Source organism: Hippocampus bargibanti, linkage group LG05 (assembly GCF_051943395.1).
Source record: "Hippocampus bargibanti isolate YZ-2025 linkage group LG05, ASM5194339v1, whole genome shotgun sequence".
Lineage (NCBI taxonomy): Eukaryota > Metazoa > Chordata > Actinopteri > Syngnathiformes > Syngnathidae > Hippocampus > Hippocampus bargibanti.
This window is the reverse complement of record NC_142738.1, coordinates 28,932,566-28,959,217: the sequence shown is the minus strand read 5'-3', so window position 1 is coordinate 28,959,217 and position 26,652 is coordinate 28,932,566. Positions and strand designations below refer to the sequence as shown.

Genomic DNA, 26,652 nt, shown 5'->3' with positions numbered 1-26,652 from the left:
AATAATTTATCATGTTTTAAAGTGCCGTGCTTTGCTGACCAACTAAACAATGGGCCTACAGTCAAAGCGCAGATGGCCACAGTAAATCTGAGTGAAACAGACACGGCAAGGTGAACTGTCGTCTCCATCTAGATTCTAGAAGGTCCGGCCTTGCACAGAATTTAGGGCTTTAGATACTCCTTTTTCACCAAAGTTATTTTCGGCTTAAACATCCTGCACAAGCGCCAGATTACAAATTTATCAGTTTTTGGAAAAGACAACCAATTAAAATGTCTTATGTTTTACTGCTTGCAGCTGTTGGTGCTCAGAACGCCCAGAGGCGTGGCATTATAATCAAGAAAACTATGTTTACTAATATATCACTGTAATTTACATATACTCTCAATAAATAGCTTGGCAGAGGGGCGCAGAATTCAGACGTATGTCATCTGATGACTGCGTCTCCTGCCGGCAGTGGGGACAATCTTTCTGGTTCTGAGTCTCTGTCCACGGTGTCTGTCTGTCATATCTCTGACAAACAGCCAACTTTATTCAAGGATTAGCGGGACTTGAAGTGGTACCATGTTTCTGCTGACTAACACTTGTCATCATTCAACATGACACACGATTGATTCGTTTTGAACAAAGTCCAATTATAAGGGGATTCACACGCTTGTGCCACCATAATAAATCTATTGTTTGTTGTCACTTATTTTTATTTATTTTCAACTGGGTTTTACAGGTCATAAATCACATTAATGGGAATGGGTTTTTGTCTCATTTTTCATATCCTAAAAATTTGGCACTTGTGTGGATTGCGTTGACTTTTCATATTGTCTTTAAATGAGAATGACCACATTGAAGAATGCAAGGTGAGCAACATGAGTGGGAAAGATTGACAACATTGCGCTTCATGAGAATTGGCTTTGAATGTGTGGCTAGACGACAAGTAACCACCTCCAGATGTCTAATCACAATCTATGACGGATATTTTACAACACCCTGCACTGAATCACATACTCTTTGCTCCCTATACAATTTCCGGGTTAATGCTTAATCCAAAAACAGAGTTAGGATAGTTGGGCCAAGCCCCGTTTATGGGAGGGCTGTTAATTGGATGCAGATAAGTTCTCGCAGGTCAGAGATGTATACAAGTCCACAGATCTTTGAGACTAAACTCAGATAGTAGAGGAAAACGGGACCTCGGGTAAAGCAGCCACCATGGCGAAGACCTCAACGTCCAAGGCCTTCGCCGTTTCTTTTGGCATCCTGACTGTTTCTGTCATCGGCAGCATCGTCACGATGATCATTTTGTACAAAACTGAGATTGCGACAATGAACCCAACTCCGCGACCAACCTTGGCAACCACCACGATGGCACCACCACCTGTCATGCGGCTGCCGACAAATCTTGTGCCTGAGAACTACAAAATTTTTCTTCATCTTCATCTCTATTCCAGAATCATTGAGGAAGTTAACGTCACCACTCCCAACCAGACTGTGCTATTCACCGGTAATTCAACAGTACATTTTTATTGTGTTGAGAAGACGCAGAGCATTTACCTCCACAGCCGAGACCTGAGGGTTTATGATCCGTTGGTGAAGAATGAAATTACAAAAAAGAAGGTTGGGATCTCTCATATGAAGCATCATGCGGACGAAAGTGACTTCTTGGAGATTCAGTTAAAGGATACACTTGAGGTTGGAATGAATTACAGCTTGTTCCTTTCATTCAAAGGACAGATATCACAAACTCTTCAAGCCTTATATTTAAGCACATATAACGAAGGGTTTCCAGACTCTAAGGATAATACAGTGAGGTAAGTGTGGAATATTTTTATTGGTTTCTTTCGAGTACAGTGATACCTCGGTTTTTACGAACACCTCGGCTTACGAACTTTTCGGTTTACAAACGTTACTTTTCTGAAAATTTTACCTTGGATTACAAACTTTACCTTGGCATATGAACTTTTTTCACACACGGAGCTGCCGCAATGAGTGATGTGACAATTGATGAGGAACGAGATACAATTATCACAGAGAAAGTTCCTACAAGGGATCATTCATCAAGATGGTGAAAGAAGGTTACCTTCCTCATCAAGTGTTTAATGCTGATGAAACCGGCCACTCCATTCCATCAAGCCATCAACGACCATCACAAAGGTAAATAAAATGACCTTATTATAAAGTACAGTTTATTTCTTTAAAGGACAACCAACACCACTTTTTTGTTTCCTAGCTGATATCAGAAAAACGTTTTATAGCATCTAAAATACCCAAAACATGCAGGCTGATATTTTTAGTCAAATGCAAAACACCAATAAAAATGACTTAAAGTTGCTAAAACTGCAATAAATTGGGGATTTTCAGAAAGTCCCAGCCCCAGTTCGTGACGTCACGCCACGTCTTGCCTTGCTCGAGAATCAAAACAATGACTTCAGATTCTTGTTACTCATCCAGTTATGAATATGATTCAAATAGTTCTGAAGATGAAAGCATACATGTTTCTTTAATTATAATACCATAGCACATTTGTTATACATAAAATACGGTATATTTTTCTTAGTTATAAGGCTTAGAGAATTAGAAAGTAGAAAATTATGTTTTATGGGGACCCCGGAACGGATTATTCTCATTTTAATGATTTCCTATGACAAGTTATTTTTTGGGATACACACTTTTCGCCTTACACACTCTGTCTGGGAACCAATTAAGTTTGTAAGCCAAGGTATCACTGTACTATTTTCAATGTAATATTTGGACAAAAAAAACTGATGCTGAAAGATAGATAATCTTGAACAATCTGGACTTCATAGAACATGGTCTGGATTTATTATGTGTTTAGAAAACAGGCCATGACATGAATGGAAATAAAATATCGATAATTGATCTCATCTTAATGACTGAGTCTGAATCAATATTTTGAAGGCAAATTGACTTAATCTAGTACATTCGTCAGAAACGATTTTGAAAAGGAGTGTTACTTCTTGGCCGGTCTCTCTCCCTGTCTTTTCCAAGCGCGTTTTCAATCCTAACATATTTGTTTCGTTTCGGACCGTGACATTTAGCTCACTAATGTCTGGTCAAATATTAGTGAAACTGTATGTCATTCTCTTTATGTTATTCTCATTGAAAATACATACATGGATATATACATACATGAGCATCTGACCATCCATTACCTGCATTGCTTCTCCTCACGGGGGCCGCGCCGGTGCGAGCAACCATACCCGCTGCTCTCGGGCAGTAGACTGTGTACACCCTGAACTGGTTGCCAGCCAGTCACTGGGTCATGAGCATGTTCACCATGTTTGATTTGACAACACTCTTGTCAACCTATACATGTCTACTTTACTGAATCTCACAGTGCACAAAGTTTGTGTCTCTGATTCACCAAACGAACCATATTGGCCTCAAAAGCAGCCGTCATTTTAAAGTGATGATTACAGTACTTATATTTATTTCTCTATTTCAATATGTATTGTGAGAGTAAAAGTGCATAATAGGTTGTTCTAAACACCCATAAAAACATTAAAAATACATGCATTATTCATTATGTGGATATCAGTTTATTTCCTAGACCCCTTCTATGAGCAGTCACCTTACCGTGGTGGCGGTGTTTATGCGTTCCAATGATATTAGAAGTGAAGTTCTGTGGGACTGTATGCCCCTGGCAGGGTCACCCATGGTAAGCAGCGCCTTGGTGAGGGAATATAAATGATAGTTCATATGACCCTGGGTGATGATTGATAAATATAGAACTTCAAGAGCTAGGGGTGGTAGTTGTTCACAATCTGGGTGAGAGACCGTAGAGGTCAAGTGCTTTCTGAAGAAGCTGGTGAACAAAGGCCGTCAGGCCCTCGTGTCAAAGTCAAGGCCCGAGGTCCAAATCAGGCCTGCTACATCATTTTATTCTGCCCGCAAAAGCAAATCAAGCATGCCAAGTGCAATGATGCTTGCGAAAGTCCAACCAAAATTTTAAATTGCCACCACAACTGTGTTGCTTTGTGTAAGCGGGTTCAGTTAATGATACAACTTCTGGATAGAGTTGAGGTTCTTTTTTAGGACGGCCAAAATGGAACCGTATAGTGCCACTTAGCAGTTTTGTTTTGTTTTTGACGACGATACTAGCGCAGCGTGTTCTACCGGAAACAAACTCCTTGTGTGTTCTACATACTTGGCAATAAAGATGATTCTGATTCTGATTCTGTGTTGGTTGGAGGGAGAAGGCAATTGACATGTGTGGCTCTCGTAGGCTCTCATCAGACTGACTTGCAACAGCGCGCATGCTCCTTTGGTCTATAGCCAGGCATCACTAGTTGAACATGCAAATACGATTTGCTCATATCATTACAACAACAACAGTCATTATTCTTGACTTCAAATGTTAAAACTATTCATTAATTTGTTGTGTTTTCTGTATGTAATATGTGGAGGAGATGAAACATTCTAATTCATAAAACTGGGCCAAAAAAAATGAATTTGACACCCCTGCTCTTCAACATCACATGGACATTGGGGACAGTGCCTCTGGACTGGCAGACCAGGATGGTGGTCCCCTTTTTTAAGAAGGGGGATCGGAGGGTGTGTTCCAACATGGGCGGAATCACACGCCTCAGCCTCCCAGGTAAGTTCCATTCAGTGGTGCTGGAGAGGAGGTTCTGTTGGGAGGTCGAACCTCAAATTCAGCAGGAGAAATGTGGTTTTGGTCTCAGTCAAACACCAGTGGAGAAGCTCTCCTATTTAATTCCCACTTTTATATCGTATTGCTGAGCAACATTATTTGACTTGAATTACGACTTGCTTGAACCAAGTCATGATTTGACTCCATTGAAATGTGGTGGACTCTAATTACTTTACTGTTTTTCCTACAGTAACTTGGGGACTTGTTTGAAATGGGAAATGTATGACTTACGGAGCTTTCTTGTGCACATACATATGTGGCTTACTCTTATGTGTCAGCCCTTACATTTTTAGTGGTGAAAATATTTCACTTTTTATGTCGTAGATTTCTTGCCAGTACCCATCTGCAGCCAACAAACGCCAGAAGAGTGTTTCCTTGTTTCGATGAGCCGGAAATGAAAGCTGTATTTGATGTGTCAATCATGCATAGAGAAAACATGATGGCACTTGGAAATGAAGCAGTGGCAGGTAAACAAATAACATTTAGAATAGCGACTGTGTATTGAAAAAGGCACAACTGTATACTTTGACACTCTCTACTTAAACATGTCCCCACACCCTTATTTCAGACTCTCGTCTTATCAAAAACTGGGAAGTCACGCGTTTTCATCCCACACCAAAAATGTCAACATACTTGTTGGCATTCACAGTTTCAGAGTTCACACCCACCCCATCAGAGCACAACCGTGTGAAAATCCAAGTAAGTGCAGATGCAGTGAGTTATTTTACTGGTGTTGACAGGTAATGTATTTTGCTTCCCTTTACGCAACCAATTATTTAGAGACTTATGAGGACAAAATTGTTGGTACCCTTCCGTTAAAGAAATAATAACACAATTGCTACTGGAGCAAAATACTGATTTTGCAGTTAACAATCATTCACTTAGGCCACAAAAATAATGCAGTGATTTGCGTTGATTAATTTTCAGCATATTAAGCTAACTCTAATGACAGGGCACCCACATTTTTGTCAATGTTTCATTTGATAATAAAAACCCAACATACATCCTGCCTTCTATGATTTTCTCATGCAGATATTTGCTCGGCCAGAGGCTACTGATGCCGGACACACTCAATATGCAGCAAGTGTTACTGGAAAGATTCTCACGTTCTACGAGAAAACATTCGAAATCAATTACCTTCTGAAAAAACTCGGTAAGACTTTCTGCGAGACCATCATAGAGACAATTCAGTGTGTGACTACAATCTGATGATATGTCATGAAAAGGCTTTTAAGCCTGCACTAAAGATTTGCAGAAATGTATCATGACTAGTGTAAATAGTTTATATCACGGGTATCAGAGTCACGGCCCAGGGGCCAACTCTGGCCCACCACATTGTTTTATTTGCGCCGCGAAAGCAAATCAAACTTTAACGATGCTTGCAAAAGTCTGTACCAAAATTTCAAATTGTCCCATGTAATCCACAAAAACAGTCATTATTTTTTACTTCAAATTTGAAAACCACTTCGGCGAGCCCATCTGGCTCGCCAATAAAACTAAATACATATTCTCGCTTTTTCACTGTTCATTTCCTGTTTGAGCGGCAGTTGGCGGAAAGCGCAATTTTGATTGGATGATACTGACCTATGGCCGTTGATGTCGAAACAGGTAAACGCCCCCTTTTAAATAAGCCTGACAGGTAAAAAAAAAGGATGAGTATCGTAGACTTCAGGTTGAATGGACCGAAGGATTCGCCTTTGTGGAGAGAAAAAGTTCTGCCGTGATGCTAATTTGCAATGAAATTATACAATAATGAAACAGTTGAATATCAGTGGCACTTTGACAAGCCCCATGCTAACGTGAGCATCAATATACTTCTGTGAGAGACAGCAGAAAGCAAGCCTGCAAGCTAATGAGCAGTGTGCAGGCTAGTTAACAGTAGCTTCGCCTATGGACCCGGCAAGTTGACTTTCATTCCGATCGTTTGGCTGGATTTTTTTTTACCAATCACGAGGAACAGAAAAATATTCATATTAATGGTGAATATTATCACAGTTATTTTAAATAATATACTCTGACAATTTGTTTAAATGTCACACACCTGCATGTGTGTGTGTGGCTCTCACTGAAAAACATTTCTAAATATTTTATTTTTATGGCTCTCTGAGTCAAAAAGGTCCCTGACCCTTGTTCTTATGGCGTCCCCAAATTCATAACGGCCCCCGAGAGGAAATCGTAACTACAATGTGGCTTGTGGCAAAAAATGAGTTTGACACCCTTATATTAGATAGAATTGTCTGTCATTATGAGCAAATGTTGTCCGCTTACCAGGATGTAAGGGCCCATTTCTTGGTCCTAGCACAAGTCTTGTGGAGTTTTCTTTTTCTTGGTATTTTGCTGGACTCTGTTCCTTTTCCAAAGTATCATAAAATCATTAATGATAGAGAGGGAGCAGCCCGGTCGTCGAGTGGTTAGCACTCTGGCTTCACAGTGCAGAGGTTGCAAATTCGTGTCCTGCTCCGGCCTCCCTGTGTGGAGTTAGCATGTTCTCCCGAGCCCGTGTGGGTTTTCTCTAGGTCCTCCAGTTTTCTCCCACATTCCAAAAACATGCATGGCAGGCTGATTGAACACTCCAAATTGTGCCCATGTGTGAACGTGAAGAATCTCAGCCTGACTGTAATTGTGCTTCACCATTCTCCCAGATCAAATTGCACTGCCGGATTTATCTGCTGTTGCGATGGAAAACTGGGGATTAATCACATACGATGAAGGAGGCTTGCTGTATGAAGAGGGAGTGTCATCCCAGTTGCACAAGGAAACAATCTCTTATGTCATTGCACACGAGCTGGCTCACCAGGTTGGTAAAAAAAGGATTATTTAAAAGTTTGCTTCCCAACAAAAACCTCACCAAACTTGACAAGATCTTAGTCGTTCATTCTAGAATCTCACATTGAAATAAATCCATATTTTAAATTGGATACTATCTATTAATGTAGTCTTCTTTTTCTTGAAAGTCGTAGGCTCTTCTTTCTCCTGGTCGGGCCTTTTCCTTTTCCCAAAGACGTTCGTTTTCTCTCATTTAGCGACCTCCTAGGTTTCATTTTAGTGATAACCTATCACCTGAGAAGCTGCCTTGAGCTCCGTCAAGTGTGACATACTGTAGACAACGGGATATCAAAGTGAAGGCCCGGGGGCCAGATCTGGCCTGCCACATCATATTGTGTCCTGCGAAAGCAAATCTAACATGGGAACTTCCATCATGATTGCTAAAATACAGTAAAGTCTCGTTATATCGATATTCAAGGGAGTCCGAAAAAATATCGATATAACCGGGACTATCGATATATCCGACCCTGTTTGCATGTAATTTTCTCCGTGCGTGCATAGAAATAGTATCGATATAACCGGGACTATCGATATATCCGATATCGATATAACGAGACTTTACTGTATGTACCAAAATTTCGATTCTCACAAGTATAAATAAGATAGACATATTAAGTATTTTATTGGACAGCGCCTCTTTACAGTTTGTTCATCAATAATAATAATAATAATAATAATAATAATAATAATAATAATAATAATAATATCGATGAACAGGTTTCTTCAGCCGTCATCTGTACTTCTTTGAAGCTGTCGGACGTTTCGCTTCTTATCCAAGAAACTTTGTCAGCAAACTAAAGTCTTACTGGTAGTTTAGGCCCTATACAGTGGGACCTTGGCTTACGAACTTAATTGGTTCCCAGACAGTGTGTAAGGCGAAAAGTGTGTACCCCAAAAATTAATTTCCCATAGAAAACAATTACAATCTGTCATGTCACTCTCACACTTTTGTTTATTTGTTTCAAGCTCTGTCATCTCCCTTTCGTGTGTGTGTGTGTTTTCTCACTGTCTCCCTGTCTGCCTGTCTCTTTAATGTTTAACCCCCCCGCCCCACTGCTGGGTTCTTGACCAATCACGTGGCTTTAAACCGGACGCCATTTTGTTTTTGGTAGAACGGCCTCACTCTCTCTCTGTCTGTAACCCGATCGCCCACTGCTGCGTTCTTGACCAATAGCGTAGCTTTAACCGAAGACTGGGGGCGGGGAATAGAGGACAAACACGGTGGCCACCATTTTCTTCTTAGGAGAACGGGCTCGTTCGTGCACGACACAACACTCATTGTGGCAGCTCCGTGTGTATCCCGAAAAATAGTTTGTCTGCCAAGGTAAAATTTTCATAAATGTAACGTTCGTAAACCGAAAAGTTCGTAAGGCAAGTGGTTCGTAAACCGAGGTCTCACTGTATATATATCCCTACTCTCCAGACATGGCGGTGCCGGACTCTGCTATGATAGGTCCCTGCTCTCAGGTTGGGGGGAACAGAGGACTACTCCCTGCCGCTCCACTGATTGTTCCTATTGTTCTGACTAACGACTGGCCTGAATGCCCCACTTCCACCGGTATCACCTTATCAGTATTCCTCATCCTATTTTGCCCAAGTAGGCTGTTGTACGAATGATCCCGATTGAACCTCACCCCACCATATCGGTTTAAAGAAGGATTCAGCTGTTTTATGAAAATCGCTTCTTTTACTCCCCTTTCAAAGCATCTATGTTCCTTCGCTAAGATTTTAACCTCATTGTCGTATAATGAGTTTAGCTTTTAGGTGCATATGTACTGCCGATAGAGGCCCACTAGTATTATCCCTGCGAGGTTGATAGTCTTTTTTTGGGAATTTGTTTAGTCTGTGCTATATGTCATGCATATTAGCATATTTGACAATAAAGCTGACTTTGACTTTGACTTTTCAGAGAAAAGGAGTCTAAACATATCAGGAGAGCACTCACTAACTGTGGGCACCCTCAGTGGTCATTTAACAAATGTCAGAAAGAAAGAATGGGGAATGAAACCAAAAATTCTGAAGATACAAAAAGGAGAGGAGTAGCAGTACCGTACATTGCAGGAGTTTCTGAAAAACTACAAAGAGTCCTTTGGCAACACAAAATTCCTACTTATTTCAAACCGATAAACACTTTAAGGCCAAAATTAGTACATCCAAAAGATAGGCTGCCAAATGAAAAACAAAGTAATGTAGTTCATTCAATACATTGTAAGAATGAAAATTGTCAAGAGCAGTACACTGGGGAGACTAAACAAATTCTCAAAAAAAGACTTTATCAACATTGCAGGGATAATACTAGTGAGCCTCAATTGGCAGTACATATGCACCTAAAAGCTAGCAACCACTCATTTGACGACAATGAGGTTAAAATCTTAGCGAAAGAACATAGTTGGTTTAAAAGGGGAGTAAAAGAAGCGATTTTCATAAAACAGTGAATCCTTCTTTAAACCGATATGGTGGGGTGAGGTTCAATTTGGATTGTTCGTACAACAGCCTACTTAGGCAAAATAGGATTAGGAATACTGATGAGGTGATGCCGGTGGAAGTGGGGCATCACCTCATCATCAGTGGGGTCATTAGTCAGTACAATAGGAACAATCAATGGAGTGGCAGGGAGTCGTCCTCTGCTCCCCCCAACCAGAGAGCAGGGACCTATCATAGCAGAGTCCGGCAACGCCATGTCTGGACAGTAGGGATATATATATATATATATATATATATATATATATATATATATATATATATATATATACAGTAAAGTCTCGTTATATCGATATTCAAGGGAGTCCAAAAAATATCGATATAACCGGGACTATCGATATATCCGACCCTGTTTGCATGTAATTTTCTCCGTGCGCGCATAGAAATAGTATTGATATAACCGGGACTGTCGATATATCCGATATCGATATAACGAGACTTTACTATATATATATATATATATATATATATATATATATATATATATATATATATATATATATATATAGGGCCTAAACTACCAGTCAGACTTTAGTTTGCTGACGAAGTTTCTTGGATAAGAAGTGAAACGTCCGACACCTTCAAAGAAGTACAGAAGACGCCTGAAAAAAACCTGTTCATCGATGGACCACTCCTGTACGACTGAGAGCTTAAACAGACGTAAATAATAATAATAATAATAATAATAATAATAATAATAATAATAATAATAATAATAATAATAATAATAATAATAATAGGGCAGCCCGGTAGTCGAGTGGTTAGCACACCGGCTGCACGGTGCAGAGGTCGCCGGTTCGCGTCCCGGTCCGGCCTCCCTGTGTGGAGTTTGCATGTTCTCCCCGGACCTGCGTGGGTTTTCTCCGGGTCCTCCGGTTTCCTCCCACACTCCAAAAACATGCATCGCAGGCAGATTGACCACTCCAAATTGTCCCTAGGTGTGAGTGTGAGAGTGACTGTTGTATGTCTTTGTGTGCCCTGCGATTGGCTGGCAACCAATTCAGGGTGTCCCCCGCCTCGTGCCCGAAGACAGCTGAGATATGCTCCAGCAACCCCCGCGACCCTAATGAGGAATAAGCGGTACGGAAAATGAGATGAGATGAGATAATAATAATAATAATAATAATAATAATAATAATAATCTTCTTTTCCTTTCGGCTTTCAGGGGTCGCCTATGAACTCAATAATAATAATAATAATAATAATAATAATAATAATAATAATAATAATAATAATAATAATAATAATAATAGGGCAGCCCGGTAGTCGAGTGGTTAGCACACCGGCTGCACAGTGCAGAGGTCGCCGGTTCGCGTCCCGGTCCGGCCTCCCTGTGTGGAGTTTGCATGTTCTCCCCGGACCTGCGTGGGTTTTCTCCGGGTCCTCCGGTTTCCTCCCACACTCCAAAAACATGCATCGCAGGCAGATTGACCACTCCAAATTGTCCCTAGGTGTGAGTGTGAGAGTGAATGTTGTATGTCTTTGTGTGCCCTGCGATTGGCTGGCAACCAATTCAGGGTGTCCCCCGCCTCGTGCCCGAAGACAGCTGAGATAGGCTCCAGCAACCCCCGCGACCCTAATGAGGAATAAGCGGTACGGAAAATGAGATGAGATGAGAAACTAAGACTAAGACTAATAAAGGCAAATCCAATCCAATCCAATAATAATAATAATAATAATAATAATACATTTCATTTGTAAGCGCCTTTCACAACTCTCACTCTCAAAGGTCACTTTATAGTCACTGGATCATTTTTTCTCTGGGTGAGAAACGGCAGCCACATGCGCCAGCGTTTTCACTCAACCCGGAATAACTCAAATAAATAAACAGATAGCTAGCTATTATATAGCTAATAGATAGGCAGCTAGCCAGCGAATAGATAGCCAGCCAATCAGCTAGCTAGCTAATAGATAGCTAATAGATAGCCAGCTAACCATTGTGTTGCAGTCATGCTGGAGGGGAAAAAATCTCGCATCAATCATTCCAACTAATGCTGTTGTACAACAAAAAATTGCTAAATGTTTAAACAGTTGGTTTATACGATTTAGAACCCTGAAACACCTATTTTGTCAGGACTTGGAAATATATATGTTGTTCAATAGTTGAACAAACTGTTTTCTTGACTTCTTGATATGATATGGCCCTCCAAGGGGAATGGTAACTAAAAACAGAGTCCGAAATGGACAAAACGGAAGTAATGTAATATTCTCGGTGCACTTCTTCCTGTGGCTACATGTTGTGTGTAATTAAACAGTCACAAGTAAGCAAGACTATCCCTTGTTCTCTTTTTTCAATTGTGTGTCGCGTTTCAACCTTCAGATTCAATGCTGCCATTGTCTAAACGGTGCCCTGTAAGGTTTGGTCTCTTTTTTCTTACAGTGGTTTGGAAATCTTGTGACAATGAAATGGTGGAGTGAAATTTGGCTCAATGAAGGCTTTGCCACCTACATGTCAACTTTGGCACTGGATGAAGTTGAACCGACGTTTAAAGTGGTGAGTTCAGATGTATGCACAGGATATCTGCAGTGTATAAATTGGCCATTATTTGAAGGTTGCGATAAATCTGGGCAAGCGATTTTTGACAAGTGGAAGTTTTTTTTTTTGGTCTTGATCTCAGTCAAGCACTTTGCCTTGTATTTCTGGTGAATGAAATGTACTGTGTTATCACCCAGAGAGAAATGTACATCATGCATGAACTCCACCGAGCACTTGAGCAGGACGCGTTGGCTTCTTCACATCCTCTTAGCGTCCCACAAGGAAACATCCAGTCCACTTCCCAGATCACTGAGATGTTTGATGTTATATCCTACTACAAGGTATACCCAAATCTATATAAAACGAGTAGAGACAGATGTCATCATCCAGTACTTACAATTCTTGTTTGAGGTTCAGATAAGAGGTTGCATACTTTGGACGTTCTTACGACTTTCTTTTTCTTCTTGTGGTAGGGAGCAATTGTGCTGAGAATGCTGGCTGACGCTGTGGAGCAAAGAGTTTTTGACAAAGGGGTGAAAGTAAGTGCTGATATACCCTTGTTTTAATCAGTGTAAATATTTAGCACATGTCAGTGGCATGACACATTTGGCTGTTGGAAAACTCTCAGGATGACTCCCCCCCAAAAAAAGACCAGCTGGGCCTCATGTGCACTTTGTTTTTTGTATTAAAACATTCACAATGTTCCCCTAATAAATAACGTTTGGTGTGACCGGCGTCTGTCCAATATCCAGTGAATCTCAGCAGGATGAGTGACCTTGCTGATCCCAGCATCTGCTTTGCAATTTTATTTTTGTATAGAATACACGCCTAGATGCAAAATATTTAGATGGAATCCATCCCTTCTGAGGGTCCTTTTTATTTCCCCTTAAATTTTTTTTCCACTCCTACATGAGACTTTGACATTGTATTATTCTAAATTGCTTCTGTCAAGTCAATTTCACATGGTAAGGAAACAAGAGGCTTTGAGGCTCATAAATGTCCCAAGAGATAAGGTGTAACACATTTCAATGTAGTGTTTGTGGTGTTATGAAATAAAATACTTTGTCAGTATGTGTAATTTCAGAATAATAATTATGTACGGATGCAGGTTCATGAAAATAATTATTAAGGTTCATGAAAGAGTATCCTGGATATCCACCCATCCATTATCTAATCCGCTTATCCTCACGAGGGTCTGCGGGGGTTGCTAGAGCCTATCCCAGCCAGCTTCAGGCAGTAGGTCTGAATTCGTTGCTAGCTAATCGCAGGGCACACACAGGCAAACAACCAACCCACACTGACATTCACACCTAGGGGCAATTTAGAGTGTATATTAACCTGCCACAACAGTTTTTGGGATGTGGGAGGAACCTGAGGTACCCAGAGAAACCCCGTGCAAGCATGTACAGAACATGCAAACTTCACACAGAAAGGACAAACATGAAATGGAATTTTGAACGTCTGCACTGTGAGGCCTACGTGCTAACCACAAGATCACAATGCCACTGGTGTACTGTCTATTCTTTGCTTGTTCTTGAAAAATATTTACAAGCTCACATTATTATTTTTACAGTAAAAACCTAGTGTAAAAATGATGCAATGCAAACAAAGAAACAAACAAACAAACAAACAAACACTTGGAAAAAAATGGGCTTCTGCAGAAAAACGGTTAAAAGCATAAAGGAATTAAGAGACAGGAACACAGAAATTGGTGGTGGTGATAATGAAATACCCTCAACAAAAAGTGAAAACAAGGGAAATTGTTGTTCCATGGTGAAAGGAAAAGAGAGATGTACGGTTGGCAGCTACATCCCACAACTAAACACATTCAGGAAGGTTTATCATGTACTGTGGATCTTCACAACTGGGAGTCAGTCAGAGGCACAAGGCCACTCAGATTATCGGTCACATCTTGGAAAACGTTCTGTTCATCCTACCTGAGGTCACTGCAGACGATTTCCCATTTTGTCATCCATGTGGCTCCCTGAACTTGGGCTTTTTAATTGACGGACAATCAGTGTTCACATTTCTTTTCGATTGAATCTGAAAGAAGTTACAAGTTCACAATATTAGCTATATTTCAGCTCTTCTGTAATTAGTCGAGGTCGGCTGATGTTACCTGATCACAACTGGATACCTGACGTCTATCTTCGTTCATCCGACGACCATTTGTACTTTTAACAAAACATTCTTTCTGGAAATATGTCCAAGTGAGAGGGAAGCAAAACTAACCTTGGAGTGGATCATGCCCAAATAATATTCTGCAGCTTTTGCCTACTGGCAAGCAAATACAGTAAAGTCTCGTTATATCGATATCGGATATATCGATAGTCCCGGTTATATCGATACTATTTCTATGCACGCACGGGGAAAATTACATGCAAATAGGGTTGGATATATCGATAGTCCCGGTTATATCGATATTTTTTCGGACTCCCTTGAATAGCGATATAACGAGACTTTACTGTATTTGTCTTTTCAAACTTCCCATAGTACATTTAAAAAAAACCTAAACGCCCCAAATAAGCGGAAACCTAACCCCTTTTCCTCTTCCCAGATGTACCTCAGTGCCTTTAAATATGGAAACACCGATCAAGATGACCTTTGGGGCTATATACGAAAGGTAAGTTCACAAAAATCATATGCTCCCCCGAACAAATGGCATATTAGGAATATGAAGCCTATACAAAGGGAACACTTCTTTCACACCGTTTTGTTCCTTGCGTTCAGGCTGTTGTTGATGACGGGGGTCACATTGATGTTACCAGGACGATGCACACATGGACAAATCAAAATGGATATCCCGTCATTACCATCAATACAACCAATGGCGAAATCAACCAGAAGCACTTCCTCTTCAACAGTTCTTTGGACTCAAGGTATGGGAGGTTTTATATTTCCGAGCAAAACAGATAATTCATTGGTAAGTTATGGTTGGCAAATCGTCCACAATAGCAGATACTGTACCAGTATCTGCTATTGTCTTTGTCTCAAATATATAAAGTATAAATACTTTGTCTCAAATACACTATATAAAAGTATTTGTCTCAAATATATAAAGGATAAATTCTGTTTACATATTTGAATCATGCTAGTACTTACAAACGATTGTACACAAATTCCTTGGGGAGGGGGGTGGGGCCGAGGTGGGTGTGGGATCACGAATGGCGTCCGCACCTCGCAGGTTTCTGGTCTCCATTAACCGCGATAAATGGGGGATTACTGTATTTGGATTTGTCAGAGCTTATTGGTGATTTGATCAAACAAATTACATATGTTGAAGGACGGAAACATAGAAACGTGCTGGAAAAAACGCTCATTACCTGTCTGTTGTTTTGACCGTTCAGTGTTTTGTGGCATATTCCAATCCGAGTGTTGTCAAATACATCGAGAACTTCTCTCGTCTGGTTGAAGACTCGAAGAGCAGGTAAGGGAAGAGCATTTGTCTTTTTTTGTGCCCAATCAAACCTGTGAAGCTCAAAAAGGAGAAATTGTAAGAGTCACAACACAAATATCATCTCCTGTTGGATTTGAGTGCACCTGATAAGAAGTCTGTCATTGAATTTGTGTGACTATTCCCTACTTTCCACCCTATTCTTCATTCGTAATTCATTTCCCCCCTCTCTCTCTCTCTCTTTCACTCACTCTCAATATGTCTCTCGACATACATACATACATACGTACATACATACATACATACATACATACATACATACATAAATGCATAGACACACACACACACATATACACTCATGTACGTATGCCCACACACACACATAGACACACACGCGCGCACGCCCGCACACACACACACACACACACACACACACACACACACACACACACACACACACACACACACACACACACACACACACACACACACACACACACGTAAATACATTAACCAATGTTTCCTTTGGAACAGTTAAAGATCCATTTATTTCCAAGCATGGAGAGTGGATCCTTGCAAATGTCAACTGTACTGGATACTATCGGGTGAATTATAACCCAGAAAATTGGATACATCTCCTCAGTCAGCTGGAATCAAAACCAGATGTGAGTATTAAGCAGAGCTGGCTAATAATACAACTGCCATTGATATTTTTTAATTTGTATGATTTAAATTGGGAATAAAGGAGAGAAGGACGACTCTCGGTAGGCAATTGCTCTAAAGTGTTTTTTAAAAAGCGAAATTATGAGTGGATGGACTACTGGTTGGAACACCCTTGAGCCAGGCACTCAATCGTTAATGTTTTTAAAGGACAACTGACGTCTCCGGCCAAGTTGTGTCCATAATTTGTAAAATGGCTTCAAATGACTTATACTGAGCGTATTTTACAAAGATTCCACCGCATATAGCTATATTTTACGTTTTAAGACGCGCGCTAAACATTCAGGAAGTCTTGTTTTTGAGTTGGTGACGAGTCCGTAGGTGACGTCACTAAAGGACCGTCCTTGACCGTAAAAAAGACGCATTGTAGCGGTCCTTCCATCACGTCAATGTATTTTGCTGTACTTGTTTGGTCTGGGGACCTCGTGTTGCACCCAAAAGCCGCCAGAAGGCCAGAAGAGGGCGTCCAAGCGCCATATAAGGAATTTATCAGCCTGTGGAAGCGGAGGTGGCCACTGGAGGTCACCATTTTGTGCCTCTTTTTTTTGGGTGAGAGATTTTCCCCCAATGTTGCCTCAAAATGGCACATATAAAGTAAAGTCTCGTTATATCGATATTCTCGGGAGTCCGAAAAAATATCGATATAACTGGGACTATCGATATATCCGACCCTGCGTTCATGTAATTTTCTCCTTGCGTTCATAGAAATAGGATCGTAATAAGCGGTACTATCGATATAACGGATATCGATATAACAAGACTTTACTGTAATTCTTTAATCGATTGCAAACATTTATGCTTTCCTCTTCAGAACTATTTGAATCATATTCATAACTGGATGTATAACAAGAAAGCATATTCTCCGAATCTGAAGCCATTGTTTTGATTCACAAGCAATGCAAGACGTCTTGGCGTGACGTCACGAACTGGGGGCGGGACTTTCTGAAAATGCCCAATTCGCAGCTCAATTTTTTGCAGATTTTGGACACTTTAAGTCATTTTTATTGGTGTTTTGCATTTGACTAAAAATATCATACTGCGTGTTTGGGGTATTTTAGATGCTATAAAACGTTTTTCTGGTGTCAGTTAAAAAACAAAAACGTGACGTCGGTTGTCCTTTAATTAGCTGTAAGAAAAAGGAAACAGAAAAATCTACAATTTTTTTTGAGGAAAAAATAGCCACTCGAAAAGGTGCAGAATGCTCATGAAACTTATTTGCTCCCAGGTTCCCCCAGTTTTTTTTACATGAATTGAACTTGTCTCGTAAATTACAACGTACGTATACATATGTTTTGAACACAGCTCATCTATTTTTTTTTTCTTTGTAGCACATTCCAGTGATGAATCGAGGGCAGCTCATTGATGATGCATTTCATTTGGCAAGGTATTACTGCTGTTGTATCTTTAAATGTTTGAAGATGAGCATTGCAATAAAACCCCCACAGATTAATTTTCTGCGAATCAACACGAGCAAATATGATCTTATTCTGTGACTTATCGACATTTCTTTTAGGGCCAAAATTGTCGATGTGGCTCTGGCTCTCAATACAACGTGGTTCCTTCGCAATGAGAAGGAGTACATACCCTGGGAGTCGGCAGTTCGGAATCTTGAGTACTTTGTCCTCATGTTTGACCGCTCGGAGGTCTACGGACCGATGCAGGCATGTTCCATTCTTTTCCATGGCCAGCAGTAGCAACAAATAGTAGTGTCATGTAACGTATTGTACATAACACTACTATTTGTCACTCCCCAACACGTTTTTTCCCTTCAGGTCTATCTTCAGGATCAAATTAAAAACTTGTACAGTTACTTCAGAAACTACACAGACAACTGTACAATTCCAGAGGACCATTCCTTACAGTAAGCAACCAGTGGCAAACCGTGCATTTCACACCTAGCCCTTCAGTCATGCTATGTCTGAATCAATCTGACTTCAAGGACCAAATCTTCCTTGCACTAATGTCCTGTTTTTATGTTTATCAATTTAATGGACTGTGTCACAAGCATATTATACAAATCAGACTCAATCCACTCTTCCACAGTTGAAACAAAAAATATCCAGGACAGCATCCTTCATGTACAGGAGTTTGACACGTGCTTTTGCAGCTTTTCTTTTACTGTTTGGGTTGTTTTGACGGTTACTATGTTTAGTCTCCTCATCGGATGATTGAGATGGTGTGATGGAAGTGTTTCCGCCCAAAAACTCCTTTGCGTTTTGAGTCATTATGATGAAAGGTCTTCTAATTAGTTTGTTGGGTCGTATTTTGGCAGACAAAATGTTTCTGTCCACTTTTGAGTTCATTTTGGTAATGACATTGTGTCTTACATCTGTGAAAATGTTTGAGCCCATCTGTCAGAGCTATGACAGACAGACACCGTGGACAGAGACTCAGAACCAGAATGCAGTCATCAGATGACATACGTCTGAATTCTGCGCCTCTCTGCCAAGCTATTTATTGAGAGTATATGTAAATTAAAGTGATATATTAGTAAAACATAGTTTTTTTGATTAGCATACCACGCCTCGGGGCGTTCTGAGCAACAACAGCTGCAAGCAGTAAACATAAGACATTTTAATTGGTTCTCTTTTCCGTGAACTGATAATTTTGTAATCTGGCGCTTGTGCAGGATGTTTAAGCCGTAAATAACTTTGGTGAAAAAGGAGTATCTCAAGCCCTAAATTCTGTGCAAGGCCAGACCTTCTAGAATCTAGATGGAGACGACAGTTCACCTTGCCGTGTCTTTTTCACTCAGATTTACTGTGGCCATCTGCGCTTTGACTGTGGGCCCATTGTTTAGTTGGTCAGCAAAGCACGGCACTTTTAAACATGATAATTTATTATTCTCCATCACCATCCCAGAAGAAAAAGTGCAAACCGAAGTTGCAGAATTTATGGCTGCTGAGTTTTTCAGCTGTTTGGAATCTTTAACTGATCTTTCATTGGTGGAAGTTTTTGCCCTTCCATTTATATGATCAAGGTTCAATATTAATAAAGGGAGGTAAACAGTTGGGATTGGGTCAGTAAGTAATCATTCAATGTTATTTGAAAATAGGACAACACTGGACAACAACACATATGTGGGCTTTGCTTTGTCAATCCAAATAAAGCAAGTTGACTGGTTATTTTACCAAAAAAAATAACACTGGATTTCATTTTAAGGCACAACCAGATCACGGCCATTGACATAGCTTGTTCCAATGGACTCCAAGAATGCATCCAAATGGCTACGTGGATGTTTGATGACTGGATGAATGACACAAACGTCAACAGGTATAGACACACCTGGCAATGCAAAATGTGCTACAGACCCAAACTATGTCAGCATAGTAATCTTAAATATGTATGTATGTATGTAATATGTGTAATTGTTCTTATTGTGTGGCTATCGCCTCCAGCAAAAGTGTACGGTAGCAAAGGCAAGTATAAGTATAAGTTTTAGAGGTCACCTTATTGGAGGCAAAGCAAGACCTAACAATTCTAAAATAGCCCACATAGAAATTAAATAAAATAAAATCTTAGGATAAGCCAAGGAAGGCGGAAGTATACGCCGAAATATGTCAGGTATTTGAACACATACAACACACACTGTCTGTAAGAAAAGAATCCGTTTTAAATTCAAAACACAGCTGGGCCGTGATTGGTCGTGACCTGATCTGCGAGCAACTCTGGTGTCATTTCCACTCGACAAGAGTGTCAAAATACACCCCAAAAAGAGATGGTGAATTTTGCTGCTTTAATCGTACAGTATTCCTAAAGTGTAAAAGGATTCCGAAAGCTGTGGTTGCTTTAGTGGGGACACAGTACATAGAACATAATATTGCAAAGAAATGTTTCAAGTTGACTTCCATTTTAATTTTAATTTAATTTGTGCTGTGTGATGTGAAGGTACAGTTGCCTCCCTAACAGCATGGAATGTCACGTCACGTCAAAGAACCACAGTTAAATGTGAAATTGTACTTTTATGAGAGGGATGATCAAAACCCAATTTCAAGGCTATTACTTCCTCTGTATGTGCTATTGCCAAGCCTCAGTTAGTCACATATTTATCTTTCAGCGATAATCTAAATTTCCATCGGTACTATATACAGTAAAGTCTCGTTATATCGATATTCAAGGGAGTCCGAAAAAATATCGATATAACCGTGACTATCGATATATCCGACCCTGTTTGCATGTAATTTTCTCCGTGCGTGCATAGAAATAGTATCGATATAACCAGGACTATCAATATATCCGATATCGATATAACGAGACTTTACTGTAATAAAATGCATCACATTAGACTATACTGTATTGTTTTGGGCTTGCAGAGAAGGTGTAAAGCACGCATGTGCAGAAACTTCATTCGCTAAAATTTCATAGGTCAAGTGTGACCTCTGAGTAGCGGTTGACCTCAGGCTTTGGATGTGTATTTCGTGAAATATGTTTTGTAGGGATCCAGTTTGGAGGGGAAAAAATCATGATGCCCCTGCATTGCATTTCCAGCAAATCTGTGAGAAAACATAAGGTCTCCTATCAATTGTCATCATGTTTTGTGTGTTTCTGTGCAACTCAGCATTCACCCCAACTTGCGTTCAGTCATCTACTGCCAAGCTGTGGCCGCCGGGGGGAAAAAAGAGTGGGAGTTTGCTTGGAATAAGTTCCAGACCACGAGCAAAACCTCAGAAAAAGACCAGCTACGTAAAGCACTGTCATGCACCAAAGAGATCTGGCTTCTAAGCAGGTGACGTGAACAATGACATTCAAACATGATGACGTATCATACTTTGTCGTCAATCTGATAACATTTTAAAGAACAAGATCTCATTTTATGATGTCCGCAGATAACCCTCGAAGACTAGAAGACATACTAAAGAATGTCTCCGTTATCTTGCAGGTACTTGGATTACACTTTGGACCCTGAAAAGATACGACTGATGGATGTTACTTCGACTATTAACTACATTGCCACAAATGTGGCGGGGCATGGAATGGCTTGGAATTTTATTCGGGCAAACTGGGACTACGTTAGTCAGAGGTTGGTTCTTGTTCACTTCTTAACACTGTACATTTATGCTGTCATGACGGATGTCAGAATGCAGAATGCCTGTCTGTCTTTCTGTCTGTCGGTCCATCTAAAGAGGGGGGAGAGAGAGAGGGGGAGGGATGGTCAGATGGAGAGAGAGAGAGAGAGAGAGAGAGAGAGAGAGAGAGAGAGAGAGAGAGAGAGAGAGAGAGAGAGAGAGAGAGAGAGAGAGAGAGAGAGAGAGTTTCATCTTCTGATCTGCTTATCCTCATGAGTAATAGGCCACCCTCAACCAGTCACCAGTCAGTCACAGGGCACACAGACGAACATCTACCATCCACCCTCGCAATTTCACCTAGGGACAATTCTAAGTATTCCGGTAAGATGCCATGGCTGTTCTTGGAATGTGGGAGGAAACCGTAATACCTAGGGAAAACCAACGCCGGAACAAGGAAAACATGGAAATCAAATCCAACTCTGGACTGTGAGGCTGGTGTGCTAAACATTCCATTTGTTGAGCTATAAACCACTGTCTTAATAATAATAATAATAATAATAATAATGAAAAGGTTTCTTCAGCGGTCATCTGTACTTCTTTGAAGGTGTCGGACGTTTCACTTCTTATCCAAGAAGGTTCGTCAGCAAACTAAACTTACTGGTAGTTTCGGCCCTATATATATATCCCTACTGTCCAGACGGACTGCGGTGCCGGACTCTGCTATGATTGGTCCCTGCTCTCAGGTTGGGGAGAGCAGGGGACTGCTGATCCCTGCGGCTCCACTGATTACTTCTATTGTCCTGACTGACGACTGGCCTGATTGCCCAATTTGCCCTGGTATCACCTCATCAGCATAAGTCAACGTATGTTGTCTAAGCAGTCTATTGTACGGACGATCCAAATTGAACCTCACCCCACCATGGCGGTTAAGGGAAGGATTTTGCTGTTTTATGAAAATAGTTTCTTTTACTCCCCTTTCAAAGCATCTATTTTCTTTCGCTAAGATTTTAACCTCATTGTCGTCAAATGAGTGGTTGCAAGCTTTTAGGTGCATATGTACTGCCGATTGAGGCCCACTAGTATTATCCCTGCGATGTTGATAAAGTCTTTTTTTTTTAGAATTTGTTTAGTCTCCCCAATGTACTGCACTTTACAATTTTCATTTTTACAATGTATTGAATAAACTACATTACTTTATTTTTCATTTGGCAGCCTATCTTTTGGATGCACTAATGTTTGCCTTAACGTGTTTATCGGTTTGAAATAAGTAGGAATTTTGTGTTGCCAAAGGACTCTTTTTAGTTTTTCAGAAACTCCTGTAATGTAAGGTACTGCTACTCCTCTCCTTTTAGTATCTTCAGAATTGTTGGTTTCATTCCCTATTCTTTCCTTTTGACATACAGTGAGACCTCAACTTACGAACTTAATTGGTTCCCAGACAGAGTGTGTAAGGCGAAAAGAGTGTATCTCAAAAATAAATTTCCCATAGGAAACCATTAAAATGGAAATAATCCATTCCCGGGTTTCCATAAAATATACTTTTCAACTAAATAAACCTTAAAACTACACACAACATACCTTATTCTATGTATAATAAATGTGCAATTGTATTGTAATGAAAGAAATACACTGCATTGTATCATAAAGTCATTTTATTTACATTTGTGATGGTCCTATCATAGCTGTGTCCGGCGCCGCCATGCCTGGATATTAGGGATATATAAATAGGGCCGATACGACCAGTCAGACTTTAGTTCGCTGACGAAGCCTCTTGGATAGGAGGCGAAACGTCCGAAACCTTCAAAATTGTACAGATGACGGCTGAAGAAATCTTCTCATCGATGGACCACTCCTGTACGACTGAGAGCTTACACAGACGTATTTGTGATGGTCATTTATGGCTTGATGGAATGGCGTTGGAGGTCGAAGGCCAAAGGGAATTGCTGTTTGGAAAGAGAGGCGCATTGCATGACGACTGTAATTAAAGAAATAAACTGTGATGTAAAATAAAGTTTTATTTACCTTTTTGATGGTCGTTGATGGCTTATGGAAGGAGAGTCACCTTCCATAAGGACTGTTGGTAACTTAACCTCTGGTGCTGTTCGGTCGTGTGCTTCCGCCGAAGATCACTCCGCCAGCCGTGGTGGGTGTGTATTATGAAAATAGTGCTTATTATAAGGTTTAATTTTTTTAAAATTTGACGTTTGTAAGACAAAAAGTTTGTAAGTTGAGGTGTTTGTAAGTTGAGGTCTCACTGTATTTTCAAAGACCACTGAGGGTAACCACAGTTTGTGTAACCACAGACATATTGCTGCCAACTTTGGGAGAGACATCCTTCTGCTGGTATGTAGCTTAGAAAAGGCCACTTTTAAATTAGCTGACTAAAAGAATCACCTCAGATTCAATCTTAGATGTGACAGAACAAAGCTTCTTGGATAAGAAGCGAAACGTCCGACACCTTCAAAGAATTACAGATCACGGGTGAAGAAACCTTTTCATCGATGGACCACTCCTGTATGACTGAGAGCTTACACAGACGAATAATAATAATAATAATAATAATAATAATAATAATAATAATAATAATAATAATAATAATAGTCATGTCAGTGTTATGATTTTTTAGTTTGTAATGCATTTGGGACCCTTTTCCTAAACCGGTATCAAAATGAAATTACAATGCAGAAAAATTGGAGGTACATTTGTTCATTCAAGGGACAACAGCATTTTAGAAACTATTAAAAACAGTCCGAAACAAGTTCACCTTTTGGTCTGAAACCACAGAACCACAGCGAAAAAGTTTTATCTTGCTCGCTTGCCAATTGCCCGTTTACAATCCCCCGGCCACTGAAGAGAGCAGGGCTTGAAATCACCGGGTGCCATTAAGCTTGTGATCCACGGTGGTTTGTTTAATTTAGCTGTCATCTCGTACAAAGGTCATCAATTTTAATTAGTTCTTTCTCACAAAAGCCACAAGGAAGTAGTGCTTATTCATTTCAATGCAAATGTTTGTAATGCGATCTTTATGACCTTATCCATCAACTTATTTCAGATATTTTAAATCCTCAGATCAAATAATTTCAACATTACAATTGTGTTGTTCAAATGTAATATTTATTGTTTTTGCCTGTCACCAGCGATGGAGCCAAACTGATTGAGGGTGTGACCAGGAGGTTCTCGACTCAGTTCGAACTGGAGGAGGTAATTTATCCTTAGCAGTGATCTCATTCAAAACACATCATCATAAAATGAGTCACCAAAGTCAAGTTGGTGTTGTTTTTTTAATAAACCGGTACTTTTAAAAATGTGCTTCTCTTCTGAACCTCTGCAGTTGAAGGATTTTGCCACAAAGTCTGACCTTGGTGCTGCTTCTGGGACTATGGAGCAGGTTATTGAGCAGGTTAAAGTCAACATCCAGTGGGTCAGCGAAAACAAGGACACCGTGCTGGAGTGGTTTCTTAGCAGAACTGAATAATAATAAGACATGTCATTTAGAAGATTATGACATTTAGCATTTGATTGTGAACTCCATTAGATGGTGAAGGCAACTTTGAAAGGCCTTCCTCTGCTACAGAATCAAAACAGATTCTTGAAGACAAGTTCAACGAATAAATGGAGTGATGCACTTTCCTAAAACCTAATTCATGAGATGAGGACAAAATGTAAACAAAATGCAGGTTACTGGACAAAATTAAACATCCTTATTTTCCTGCTAAAGGGATAGTTGTTATTTATTTATAAAATATTGTTCTAATGCAAATGGAAGAGATGAATACTGCCAATGTCATGTTCAATTTTGAAATATACCAGAGACGAGAACAGAATCTTAAAGGACAACCGACGTCACTTTCCTAACTGACATCAGAAAAACGTTTTATAGCATCTAAAATACCCAAAACACGCAGTATGATATTATTATTCATATGCAAAACACAAATAACAATGACTTAAAGTGTCCAAAATCTGCAAAAAATTGAGCTGCAAATTGGGCATTTTCAGAAAGTCCTGCCCCAGTTCTTGACGTCACGCCAAGCCGTCTAGCATTGCTGGAGAATCAAAACAATGGCTTCAGATTCAGAGAATATGCTTTCTTGTTACACAACCAGTTATGAATATCATTCAAATAGTTCTGAAGAGGAAAGCATACATGTTTGCAATCGATTAAAGAATTTATTCCGTGCCATTTTGAGGCAACATTGGGGGGAAATGTCTCATCTCTCATCTCATTTTCCGTACCGCTTATTCCTCATTAGGGTCGCGGGGGTTGCTGGAGCCTATCTCAGCTGTATCACCCAAAAAGAGGCAGAAAATGGCGTCCAAGCTAGTGTGATGAATTAATCAGCCCGTTTACACAGGCTGATAAATTCCTTCCATGGAGCTTGGTCGCCCTCTTGTGGCGGCTTTTTGGTGCAAAACGGGGTTTTCAGACCAAACAAGTACAGCAAAATTGACGTGATGGAAGGACTGCTACAATGAGTCTTTTTTCAGTCAGGGGCGTTCCTTTAGTGACGTCACGTATGGACTCGTCACCAACTCAAAAACAAGACTTCCTGAATATTCACAGCGAGTCTTAAAACGTAAAATATAGCTATATGCGGTGGAATCTTTGTAAAATACGCTCAGTAGAAGTCATTTGAAGCCATTTTACAAATTATGGACACAATGTGTCCGGAGACGTCGGTTGTCCTTTAATTGTAACACAGATAATAACATAATTTGGATGGATGTGTTTGTTGTCGTCATATGACAAAGTCATTTGTATACTAGGCTGAAATTTAGCCTTCTATACATTGGTGTAGTATCGGAACACATTGAATTATTGTTATTATTATTATTATTATTATTAACACTACCCAGTTCAGTATACTTATTTATTTGTCATTCCAAATAGCACACGTTGACCAAAAGTATCCCAGTGAGTTCAGAAATTCAAAGAAACAAAGGCAGTTGATGGTATTTTTGTTTATTGTTTAGATTATTACATTATTTTATGAGAGGGGCGCTAGAGATGGTATTTTGTGTCTTAAAGTGCTTAAAGTACATTGTTTATGTATGAAGTGTGTTTGCAATTTGTATGTTTGTAGTC

At 40.1% G+C, this 26,652-nt stretch overlaps 1 protein-coding gene across 1 annotated transcript; it reads left to right on the top strand.

Annotated features, from left to right (window-relative positions):
* Positions 1 to 1,149: 1,149 nt before the first annotated feature.
* On the top strand, positions 1,150 to 26,377 carry anpeplb (alanyl aminopeptidase, membrane like b). The gene is made up of 20 exons (XM_088997620.1): positions 1,150 to 1,799; positions 4,988 to 5,130; positions 5,232 to 5,362; positions 5,696 to 5,816; positions 7,306 to 7,460; positions 12,351 to 12,464; positions 12,644 to 12,787; positions 12,920 to 12,985; positions 15,004 to 15,069; positions 15,177 to 15,325; positions 15,794 to 15,873; positions 16,375 to 16,505; positions 17,889 to 17,944; positions 18,074 to 18,221; positions 18,333 to 18,421; positions 19,723 to 19,833; positions 21,119 to 21,286; positions 21,440 to 21,580; positions 24,704 to 24,767; positions 24,898 to 26,377. The coding sequence occupies exons 1-20, from the start codon at positions 1,201 to 1,203 to the stop codon at positions 25,039 to 25,041; spliced, it is 2,820 nt and encodes a 939-aa protein (XP_088853746.1). The 5' UTR covers positions 1,150 to 1,200; the 3' UTR covers positions 25,042 to 26,377.
* Positions 26,378 to 26,652: the final 275 nt, after the last annotated feature.

Coding starts and splice junctions, on each gene's coding strand:
- anpeplb (XM_088997620.1), top strand. CDS start 1,201: ATGGCGAAGACCTCAACGTCCAAGGCCTTCGCCGTTTCTTTTGGCATC. Junction 15,070..15,176: donor TTTGGGGCTATATACGAAAG/GTAAGTTCACAA, acceptor CCTTGCGTTCAG/GCTGTTGTTGATGACGGGGG. Junction 16,506..17,888: donor AGCTGGAATCAAAACCAGAT/GTGAGTATTAAG, acceptor TTTTCTTTGTAG/CACATTCCAGTGATGAATCG.